The sequence below is a fragment of the Lissotriton helveticus genome, chromosome 8 (assembly GCF_964261635.1).
Source record: "Lissotriton helveticus chromosome 8, aLisHel1.1, whole genome shotgun sequence".
NCBI lineage: Eukaryota > Metazoa > Chordata > Amphibia > Caudata > Salamandridae > Lissotriton > Lissotriton helveticus.
The window spans coordinates 751687418-751699594 of record NC_136069.1 but is presented as its reverse complement, the minus strand read 5'-3'; the positions used below and the strand labels follow the sequence as shown (position 1 = coordinate 751699594).

At 44.6% G+C, this 12177-nt stretch overlaps 1 protein-coding gene across 1 annotated transcript in view; it reads right to left on the bottom strand.

Moving 5' to 3' along the window:
* WWC3 (WWC family member 3) overlaps nt 1-12177 on the bottom strand; it is a gene marked incomplete at its 5' end in the record, with an annotated part of 657764 nt that overhangs the window by 134412 nt on the left and 511175 nt on the right. The window contains 2 exons of the mRNA XM_078658903.1: nt 3599-3750; nt 5623-5787. Coding sequence (XP_078515029.1) covers nt 3599-3750; nt 5623-5787 — 317 coding nt within the window. The remainder of the gene's footprint in view (nt 1-3598; nt 3751-5622; nt 5788-12177) is intronic.

The window sequence follows — 12177 nt, the reverse complement described above, 5'->3', positions numbered from 1 at the left end:
AACACCATAGGCTTCAGTAAAGGCATCATGTGGCTGGGGAACTCGTAATGATGACCTGTGCCCAGTATATGTACTTAAGATGGTTTCCTTGTTCACTTGTACTATCTAGCAGTTGAACTAGGCAGCACAGAGGCATATCTGCTCATGTAGATATGTCCTCACATGTAATATAATGCACCCTGCCTTAGGGCTATAAGGCCTGCTGTAGGGCATGCAATGTCTGTGGCCATGGCACACAGGGTGTGTGCCATGTTGTTTTTTCACACTTGTTTGCACCATTTCATGCAGTGAGCAACGGTGTGCTGCATGAGTTTGGTGGTGGGTCCTCAGGCTGGCACAATACATGCTACAACCCTTTTGGACTCTCTTTAGTACCCATGTCCTATGTACCAGAGGTACCATTTACTAAACTTACAGAGATGATGATTATCTTGCCAACTGGGGAACAACTGAACAGTTACCTTGGTTTAGGGAAAGGGGACTGGCAACCTAGTTAAAAGGAACCCAATGCAGTTCTGTCAAAATTGCAAAAAAATAACAGGCAAAATGTGGGGGGGTCACCATGTCAAAAAGGTGCACTTTCCTACAAAACGGCACTAGCCAATCTAATGGTTTGAGACTTGGCTCAATTAACAAATTCAGGTGGAGAAGGGTTCAGGGATGAGTCTCAGACATCTGCTTCGGTCTTTCTTAGGGAGCAAGAAGTGAAGCGTGTAGAATCCCAGGATCCTTTTTCCCAGGTGCACCACCTCTACGGCCCCTTTGTTGAGCAGGGCAAAATCCTCCCCATCAAAGCTTTCTGTGCTCGTTTTAGTGGGCAGGTTTTGAGGGGGGTCCCAAAGGGTGGAACAGAAAGAGAAGGTCACAGCCCTTGCAAATTAGCTGAACGAATCACCGTTCCATGATGATCGCTCCCAAATGATGGAGAGATGGTAAACAATCAGACCCCCAAGAAGTTAGTGGTATAAAGGGGGTGGGGTGTGGCTGTTCAGAGTGGAGTTACAATGGTTTTGAAACAGCAGAACCAAAGGAATAGGGTGGGACCTTAACTGGAGCTGCCAATGCTGATCATGGTTTCCCTTAGATCCATGCCTGCACAGAAAGGAGAGGTGGATTTGCGGACCCATTTGGACTGGCTGTTAAGGCTAATGTTGCTGAGAATGTTGTGCCCTGGAGTAGTCTTGGAAGATCCTGTACTGTAACATTTTTTTCGGTGCAGAGGTCAGGCTTACGAAAGCACGCTGTGACACGGCAATTTTTGAAACACTTCTGGCAGAATTTTCAGTCTTTATCGAAGGACGGGTCCAGGAGTGTGGCTAGAACATCTTATGAGAAGCCAATTAAATGCAGCCAAACTTGGTGATGCAGTGTGACAGCTGTACCTATGGATCGAGCTTCGTGTCTTGTCTGCAAATGAGGATATGTTTGAAAACATCTAAACAGTCATTGAACAGATCTGAGAAGAACCTCTTCATATAACAAGATAGACTGATGACAGTCACTTTTGTCAATTCAAACAGGGCAAGGAAGCAGGGACTCACTAGGTATTTAGAATTACTCTTGCGGAAGGCAAGGCTACCAAAGGCAAAGGATTTTCTGCCCACCTTCTTACAACGTTGATCCGGGGTGGGGAAGAACGGGGGCTTAGAAAATGCATTTGGATTCAATTTAGCATAGGAGGCTTCGACCACTAGACATTTTGTTGAAGGGTGTGACAATAAAAATGTGTGCATGAATGGTCTGGCTCGAGAACAGTTCCTCCCAGGCACCCAGTAGAAGGTCCAAGAGTGCCTTGGTACAATGCTGTAGAGCTTTTGAAACTGTGGATGAAGGTTGATAGATGTTTGTTAAAATATTAACATTGCCCTCCGCAGAAGTCAGCTGTAACACTTGTATTACCAGAGTGTATGAAGAGATTTCCTCTGAACAAAGACTTTCTTACTTCCCTGTTTGGGGATTAAGACATCAACCACCAAATCTTCATGCTCTGTAAGGCAATAGTCTGCATCCGGCATAGAAGGAGCTTTGGGGTCTGACCTAAATCCCTGGGTTGTACCAAGCGCTTATCAAAACAGGCTGGAATTTTCTCTTTTGCCACCGAGAAGTCAACTGACAGAGAGCTTTAACGAGGTCACTGAAAGAGCTTCTGCAGTTAGGGCCAGTGACCGCATCATAGGCTAAGTTGGGCAGGCCGGCAATGGCTGCTTTGGGGGGCATTGACATTTTGGAGGTGTGGTGGCTGGAGCTACCAAGGCCAGCACGACCACAGGGCAGGCTCAACCTTAGGGAGTGGTAACTGAGCAGTCCTGAAAAGATCCAACAAGACTAGCTAGCAGGAAGGCTTCAAACTGCAAAAGATCGGATCCTGGTGTGAGAAATTCCAGTTTACTATTTTTTTAAGAGGTGAAATAGTTTCCTGAAGAGGAAGGGCAATGGGATTCAAAATAGTCCTGGGATTGGGACCAATTCCTCAAGGAGGAAAAGTGTTTCTCCTTCCTATGATGTTTTCTAACCTTTTTCTGAGCAGTCCTCTTGGGAGCTTCATAGGGTAAGGCCATCTACAAAAGGGCTTTAGATGGGAAATTTTAGGAGGAGATAATTGACCAAGTCGCTAAGAAATTTCATTAGTGAAGCACAGAAAAGAGGTCAAGATAGACAGGGTATGGCGTCTTATAGGCTCACTAAGCTCCAGTTAACTGTCATTTAGCCAAACTGTATGGCTGAATACTTTCAAAGACAGCTCCATATTTTTGGATCTTGTTCTCAGTAAACTATTTAACTGTATTAGTCATTTTTGTATTTGCAGGGCCTTCTTCAGGTGCACATGGTGAAAGCTCTCCTTGTACAATAATATCATGAGAAGAGCACACGAAAACTGGGCCTGTAGTGTTCAGATTAATAAGAATACAGATCCCAGATGTGTTGGTGGTATTAAACAGAGGCATGACACGTCCAACACTGCCAACCCCCACTCCCCATTACGCGAAACATGCACAACCACATGAAGAATATGAAATGCTTCAACCTCTGCCTTTTCTGTAAGGGTTGTTCACTTCTCCAAGATAGAGCATGCTTGATATCAACGGCTTTCAAGATCTGCTTTTTGACTTAAAGTCAATCTGCAAGTCAGGGGACAATTTGGGCAGAGGGTGGTGATTGATTAGTTGAAGTGCTAATAAATGTGCACTCTGGCCAGAGAGTGATGTGCATCCTAATGTTCATTTTGAAGTACATCTTCAAGTTGGGTTAGCCCGAGAGCTGGATTCATTAAAACTCACTGGCTCCTAAACAGGTAAAATACACAGAGTATTTAAACTGGTGTACTGTGCAGCCCTTAAAATTGCTAATGATATAGTAGTCAAGACAAATTCCACATTGGTAGGAGGGCTTGACGACATCCTTTTGAAGATTGGTCTATATTAGGGGCAGCTTCTCAGCAAACAATTCCCTGGAAAGGTCAGGCTTAAACATAGAACTCAGTGTGTAATAACGTAGGGAATAGTCTGTCATTCAAATGCTATGACCAAATTCCTCAAGAAACACATTGCATCCATTTCATGTGCAAGTGAATGAAAGCTGGATAAATGCATATTTTTACCTCTCAGATTCAGCCTTTATTTGATCTTCTTGTCTTTCCAATTCTAAGATCTCCTCTTCTGTGTACACAAGTTTGACTCTTTCAACTGCAAGTTCTTGCTCCACTGCCTTTAGTTGTGCTGTGGTCTTAGCTAGCAGTGCTGATACTGCATCCTAAAAGAGTACAAAATAACACATATTAAATACATGTTATCAACCCAGAAGTAATTCCAGGGGGGAATTTGTTGACAAGTTGCAAATTGTTTCTACTGGCTCCAGTTGTTGACAATACTTTTCTGTGCGTTCATTTAGTTAAGGAAAAAATACTTTTTGAAAATCACCATTTTATACTTAAATAAAGAATGGATGTTTGAAAATTGCCCTTTTGCACTAAAGTGTTTTTCATCACTTTAGGAACTCCTCACTCTACTAACATTTAAATTTTATTTGGCATATCCCACAAACTTCTCCGATGCTTTGAATTTTTATTTTTGACAGTCAAAATTGTAAGGTCACGCTGAGAGTCGGAAACATGCCTTATCTGAAAGAAGACATTTTCCACCTTTGTGGAATCACCCCCCATTCTCGGTGTACTTCAGTAATAATCACCATGTCACCCATACAGTTTAGCCTACAAAAAAGCCCTCTAACTTTAAAACAAAAAATGAAGAAAAATATGGTCATTTGGCTCGCATTATCTTAGGCATGTTTCGCTTTACTCATTCGGCACCTGGAGGAATTATTATTTACGAGTTTAGATTTAAAAGTAGTAGGCATTTATATAGTACGATACAGCGTCCCCAATTATTCATTCCGAATTTTAATAATGCTAGTAAAATAAGTAAAGTAAAATATATGGACTGAGTTGTGTAATATACATCTGTGAAGCCAAATTCAGTTCAGTCCAGGCCTTTGCTTTGCAGAATTAAGAGTGTAGTACCGTATGTCATATGAAACCATGGTTTAGCAAAACCACAATGTAACTGTATTGAGTAAGTGTCCTTCCAGAAAAAGGAAATAATCAAATATTCGCACAGCTATGAAGTGACCCTAAGCTTCCTTTTTCAGAATTGTTATATTTTTAAGTTTTTGCTAATACAAATGAATTACAGATCTGATTAAATGGTCAGTTAGTTAGTTTTAGGGATATTTCTTCTCAGTTGACCTGACAGACACGCAACAAACTCCTGCTTATCTATCAATAAAAGCCTAGCATTTCTTGGAGTCTGAAGACTACTATATATTAAATAAGTGGACTCAACCAGAAAGTGCAAGTCACAAAGTATAACAACTTGAGGAGAAGAAAAGACAGTTCAGCAAGTTCAGCGCTCTCTAGCAAGATGTACTTGCAACATGGTAGTTACAAATGAATAGCATAGGGCAAACTCAACCTTTTTACCTTTTTGAGGAATTTCAATTGGGGGACAGAAACAGGTCTTTACAGTGCTATTAAACTGTGAATCTGTAATAGCAAGCACTATATAATGATGTCTAAACAGTAGATCTCACATGAACATGACAATAAAAAATATGCTCAATCTGAAGATCTCTGCAAGATGTGTATTGTAAACAAGACTATGCAAAATCTTATTTTTCAAAATGTCTTGAAAATTATTATGTAAATTTATGCTAAATTCTATTTGTTGTATTTCACCTGGAAAAAGAATTCGAAGGTATACCTCAAGTTCGAAAGTCAAGTAAGATACCATAGTGGGTCTGATTTGTGAAGAATATGACCCCCCCCAAATAAAAATATTTTCTCCTTGTTCAGCAAAAAGTACGAAAGTTTCTACTCAAACCCTTCCACCCTTGGTAAAAAAGAAAAAACAGGCATTTTGCATCCACAAAATTTTTGAATTTCACATACCACAAGCTTCTAGGGAGTCCTTAAAATTCCCTATGAGCCTAATTCTAAACACTCAGCAACTGACTCGCAAATGTGATTATAAAATCATTCCATTACCCCACCTCAACTCAAATTATCAGGGAGTGAGCCTACAATTCAACAATTTTGATACTTTTATAAATCGCAAGAGCAGGAGTTACCGTCTTAACAGCAGCTGCGCTTTCAGCAGAAGCCATCTGTTCTTCGCATGGACTGCTTTCATTTGTCCTGTTTGGCTCCGCACCGGAAAAGATTTGCACTGGGTACCACTGAAGAGAGATCTCACTGGAACGTTCGTAATCTGCCAAATTAATCTGAGCAATTCCCTAGGAAAGATAAAAGAGGCAGCACACAAGATAATCAAATAATTCATTGTACAGCCTCATGAAAGAGCCGTATGTCTCCTTCGTGATCACAAGGATACGACCAGCTGTCCTGTGAGAAACACAAGGGACAATGCAGAGTACGTAGATTTAGAAAAGTTATGCTCTAAAGGAAAGTATCTGAAATGATTGGGTGTGCTGGGTAAAACGAACAAGCAAGAGAGGCAAATTAGACAACTAACAGTTGCCCTTGGATTGAGACAGTACTCTGGTCTAATCAGCATGTCCACAATAAACTGGCTGGCAATTGTCTGGAAAATGGTTATATGGATGCATCTCTTTAAGATTGTGCCAGTTACCACGTTCCTGTTTCACAGGTCATTGAATTCGCAAGCCTATGCAGGACTTACGTTAACAAACTATTTCTACCTGCCGGCTGACGTCATGTGTAGTGTTGCAGAATCGTCATTTAGAGGTAAAACTGAGTACAATGGTTTTATATCTGAGAAGTGTGAACATACTGTGCCATGAGGTATATTAAAATAAGCTGTTGGTGCATGTTAACTCTAAAGACTTGACCATGTACCCTCAAAAGGTCCATTTGTACGTTGAGTCTCTTTGTATTGCATCTTAACCTTCTCTTCTCCTCACGCTCCTAGATGTCACAATGTATAGAAACAAATAGTTACTTACCTGTCGGTGTAGTTTTGCAGCTTGAAGATCTTTCTGGATTCACTATGCTGTGCATATTCCGCCATCTAGTGGTTGGAGTTCGGAAAGTGCTTTGTTTTTTTTTTTTTGTTTTTTTTGCTGTGGGAGGTTGCGAAACCTGATCCCCCTGGTGAGGCTACAACCCCCAGCATGTGTGTGCAGGCTCTCAGATTATTTTTTCCCCTTCTGCCTTGCAATTTTTTCTCATCGCTTAATAAGTCTACTATATATATTGCCTAAGGGCTGAGAGTGCAGGGACACTCGTAGATCTTTAAAAAGGTGACTTCTATATAAATATTATATACATATTGACATGTACACACCTGTTTTTTATTTTTATTTATTTTATTTATTTATTTTTTAATGTTTTATTTTTAATTATTATTATTTTTTTTTTTTGCCAGTATGTGTCCACATACGTATGCAAACATCTATATCTCTATATTTCCTACTATTACCACCTGCTTCTCCAGCCTCATCTTTCTGGCGGAGGTGGGTGGGATCGCTAGTGAATCCAGAAAGATCTTCAAGCTGCAAAACTACACCGACAGGTAAGTAACTATTCGTTTTGCAGCGTGAATCTTTCTGGATTCACTATGCTGTGCATAGACTTTGTAGCGGTTTAGTTACGTTTGCGGCGGCTGGGTGGAAGATGAGCTTTGGTTGTTGAATATATGTTGAAGCACCTTCTGTCCGACTTGTGCTTCCTTGTTCATTTGTATATCCACACAGTAGTGCTTTGTGAACGTGTGCACCGAAGCCCATGTTGCCGCCAGGCATATGTCTTAAAAGGGTGTGTTAGCCAGGAAGGCTATTGTTGCACCCTTCTTCCTGGTAGAGTGGGCCTGTGCCCCTCCTGCTAGTTATTGGCCTACCTGTTTACCTAGTAGGTATCCATACGGCTTTCTTTTGAGGAAAGTACCCATATACGTACTACCTTGCCTATTAATTTGTATTTGCTTAAAAATGTTAGATGTGACCAGGAACAACCCCATTGGATATTTTATTCAAATGGTTAACATTCTAGGCCCATTCATCCCGGTGTAGGCTAACACCCGATTTGCTTGTTATATTCTGTGCGTGCTAATTTTAATATGGTCCTCACCAACCACTAGCTTCCTTTTTTTAGGTCTCGCCTGTCAATGCGCATGCGCATTGAGCAGAGCGAGACTATGGGGGCTTAAACAAAGCTTACCTACACTGGCGATTCACTGGCGATTTGATGAAGTGCATGTGCACTTTTATCTCAATGCGCAAGCGCAATTAGTTAAAATGCGCGTGCACAGCATCAAATCGTCAGCTTAGTGCCGCCAGCAGCTCTTCCCGCTCCGCCCCCTGCTGCATCAAAGGCTTGGCGCTGTGCCTCAGCCCAGCCATTCTCCTCCCCTAATTACCCCCTGCGGCATCAAAGGCTTTTTCACGACTGGCCGGCCGTGCTTTCAGTTCACGGCCGGCCGGCCGTGTCTCCTTTTCTTTTTTTTTTTTTTTTCATTAATTGAATGTCTTCCAGCAAGCTCTCCTCATCCGTAGCTTTAGGTGTGATGACAGCATTTCCTTATAAGATTACTGCTCTCTTGGGAATATATGAGGGCAGGAAGCCTTCTGAATTCGGCTGATCATTATCAGAGAGTGTTTTGGTGAAAATACGGGACTTTTCTTATGCGTGCTGCTACAAAAAGAGCTCAGCTCTCCTTAGCTACGGGAAAGCTGTTTGGCTTACTTCTGCTCGCTCAGCCAGCAATTGTGCCATGTGGTGTGTTTTTAGCTTTACTAGCTCATTGGTGTGTACTGGCTTGCCACTTTGCTGGAATAAAGTACCGGCCATAACGCTGAATACGACTTTCTTTTAATTAGTTCACCAGTTTGCTGCCAAGTGAATTTGAGAGTAATAGTGGCAATCATGTTTGAAACTGCATAACGTGAGCGGAATAAGCTTGCAAGCCGCAATCACCCCACATCCACCACATCCACCACCACATCCAACACATCCACCACCACTTCCACCACATCCACCGCATCCACCACCGCATCCACCAGCACATCCACCATCACCACCACATCCACCACCACATCCACCACCACCTCCACATCCACCATGACATCCACCGCCGCCACATCCACCACCACCACATGCACCTCCACCGCATCCACCACATGCACCTCCACCGCATCCACCACATGCACCTCCACCGCATCCACCACATGCACCACCACCGCGTCCACCACCACATCCACCACCACCTCCACATCCACCACCACCGCATCCACCGCCACATCCACCGCCACATCCACCGCCACATCCACCGCCACATCCACCGCCACATCCACCGCCACATCCACCGCCACATCCACCGCCACATCCACCGCCACATCCACCACACCCACCACCACCCCATCCACCACCACCACCCCATCCACCACCACCACCGCATCCACCACCACCATCGCATCCACCATCACCACATCCACCGCATCCACCACCACCACATCCACCGCATCCACCACCACCACATCCACCATCACCACATCCACCATCACCACCACATCCACCACCACATCCACCATCCATCCACCACCACCATATCCACCATCCCATCCACCACCACCACCACCACCGCATCCACCACCGCCACATCCACCACCACATCCACCACCACCACCACCACATCTATCATCACCTCCACATCCACCGCCACATCCACCACCACATCCACCACACCCACCACCACATCCACCACACCCACCACCACCACATCCACCACACCCACCACCACCACATCCACCACTACCCCATCCACCACCGCATCCATCACCACATCCACCGCATCCACCACCACCACATTCACCACCACATCCACCTCCACATGCACATCCACCTCCACATCCACCATCACCTCCACATCCACCATGACATCCACCGCCACATCCACCACCACCACATCCACCACCACATCCACCGCATCCACCACCACCACATCCACCACATCATCCACCACATCCACCACATCATCCACCACATCCACCACCACATCCACCACCACATCCAACACATCCACCACCACTTCCACCACCACCACATCCACCACATCCACCACCACATCCACCATCGCCCCGACATCCACCATGACATCCACCGCCACATCCACCATGACATCCACCGCCACATCCACCACCACATCCACCACCACCGCATCCACCACCACTGCATCCACCACCACATCCACCACCACATCCACCGCCACATCCACCGCCACATCCACCGCATCCACCACCACATCCACCACCACATCCAACACATCCACCACCACTTCCACCACCACCACATCCACCACCACCGCATCCACCACCACCACATCCACCACACCCACCACCATCACTTCCACCACCACATCCACCACCACCACATCCACCACCACATCCACCACCACATCCACCACCACCACCACATCCACCACCACATCCACCCCCACATCCACCCCCATCACCACCACATCCACCATCACCACCACCACCACATCCACCACCACCATATCCCCCAGATCCACCACCACCACATCTATATGTGTGTGTGTGGCTATGTGTGTGTGTAGGTGCAAATGCAATGTTCTTGGATTTTCGTCACAATAAAATACACTGAACATAATCTTCACAAAAGTTATTTACAAACGTTTAAGCTATTGCCATTATAAATTACAATAACATTTATTTAAGTAATAATTATTTACAAAATTAAAAGCCATTGTTATTTGTAATATCAATACATCTAAGTCACGTAAATACAACACACATTGCATTACAAATGCTATAGGTGTCACATTTGCGAAAGTTAAAACTATTGACATTGTAACTGACAAAGGTATTAATTTTGCTATTTTTAAAACCAACACATAAATAAAAAAAGTAAAACTTTCCTAATGCGAGACCTATTGCATTTCCAATGCTTGTTTTTTTTGGGGGGGATGCAATGGGCCGGTTTTTACTACTATAAGTAGATACGGCTTAATGGTTTTTGGGGTGCCTGGCTGATTTACGGTAGTACGTATTTGTTGTCTGATGCTCACCTTGGTAGCCCAGACCACTGCATGGGCATGCTGATGCCCTGTAGAAATTTGTTACCACCTGTCCGTGGTTATGGTATTGTAGAACCTGGGCGCTATTACCTGCTTATGCGTCCTGGTAATGTTCTTAGTAGAGAAAGGAGGGTAGAGGAAAGAAAGGCCTTACCCTATTATCTGCCTTGGCTTGTACATATAAGTGTACCTGATGCTACATCAGCCATATATCTAATATGCATATGTTGATGCAGAAGCCCACATATGTGTGCGCTTATCCTTTCTTTATGAAGAATACTCCACCCATGTGGCCTATCCAAATATTGACTTGTACAGGAGAAGTTGTTCTGGACTTAGTTTGGCCACACGGTTCAAGGAAGGTGACGGCCCTTTGAGTGTATTGCACACCGTGGGCCTGCAGGCTAACTGCTTGCGAATGGTCTCCTAATGTTTATTAGGACATTGCCTGGTGTCATTTGGTATTTAGCTGCCTTGTGATTCCGTGCAAGGGAGAAACACCGTAACTTTTCACTGTGCCGTGTGCAGACCATGTGTAGTTTCTATCATGTAGGCAGGAAGCCTAAAGAACTGCACCCTGCTTGTCTTCATTGTGCCCTTATGGAGGGTAATGGTAGTTGAAACTGGAACACGCCCTAGTTAGGTGTGTGTTGCGTTTGCCCTTATACCTTGTGATGAGTAGGAGGTTCCCTCCGGTGGGCCACATGTGGGGTATGTGTTCCTACATAATCCCAGTCAACCAACTTGCTATACGGTAGGCATATGCAATGTTTGAGGTATTGCTTTGATTGTGTTTGTGTTACTGTGTGTATGTGCAGCACGTGGTGGTAGGGTGTGCACCCCCCACTGTAGTTGGCGAATTTTATGGTCGCGACGAACCGCAGTTGGCCGGCCATATGGGATGCCTTTGGCAGTCTCTGTGAACTCCATTGAAGAACCCCCAGCTTCTTCATGGTGTTCAGAAAGGCCGCAGTGAACCTCAGTTGCCGGCTTTCTGATTGGAATCTGTGGCTAACTCCCCTTGAAGAGCTGCCGGCTCCCTTATGGTGTGAAGTGCAGTCTCTGTGGTAGGAGAAGACTTCCACCTTTTGGGCTCGCCACGCCCAGAGTGTGTGTGAGATGAGTGTGGTTGTGGCTTCTTTATGGTGTTCAGAAAGGCCGCATTGAACCTCAGTTGCCGGCTTTCTGATTGGAATCGGTGGCTAACTCCCCTTGAAGAGCTGCCAGCTCACCTATGGTGTGAAGTGCAGTCTTTGTGGTAGGAGAAGACTTCCACCTTTTGGGCTCGCCACGCCCATAGTGTGTGTGAGGTGAGTGTGGTTGTGGTAAGCCCACCCCTCTCATAGTGATCAGCCCAATTAGTGAAGCTGAATCGGCTTTGTCATCGGAGCAAAACATAATGTTGTGCTGCAAGTACATATTGCATTGGTGAAAGAAATGCTGTGTAGCGTGCGTAGATATGTACCTGCATGTTGGGGTTTGTAGTCTTGCTGAGTGAGATTCAAATGCCCCTTAGAAGTAACAGTGCGTTTAGAGTATGCATAGTGTCATATTTGCAGCACTGTCTGTTTCAGGCCTTATGTATGTTGTATATTTTACACCGGCCGCAGTG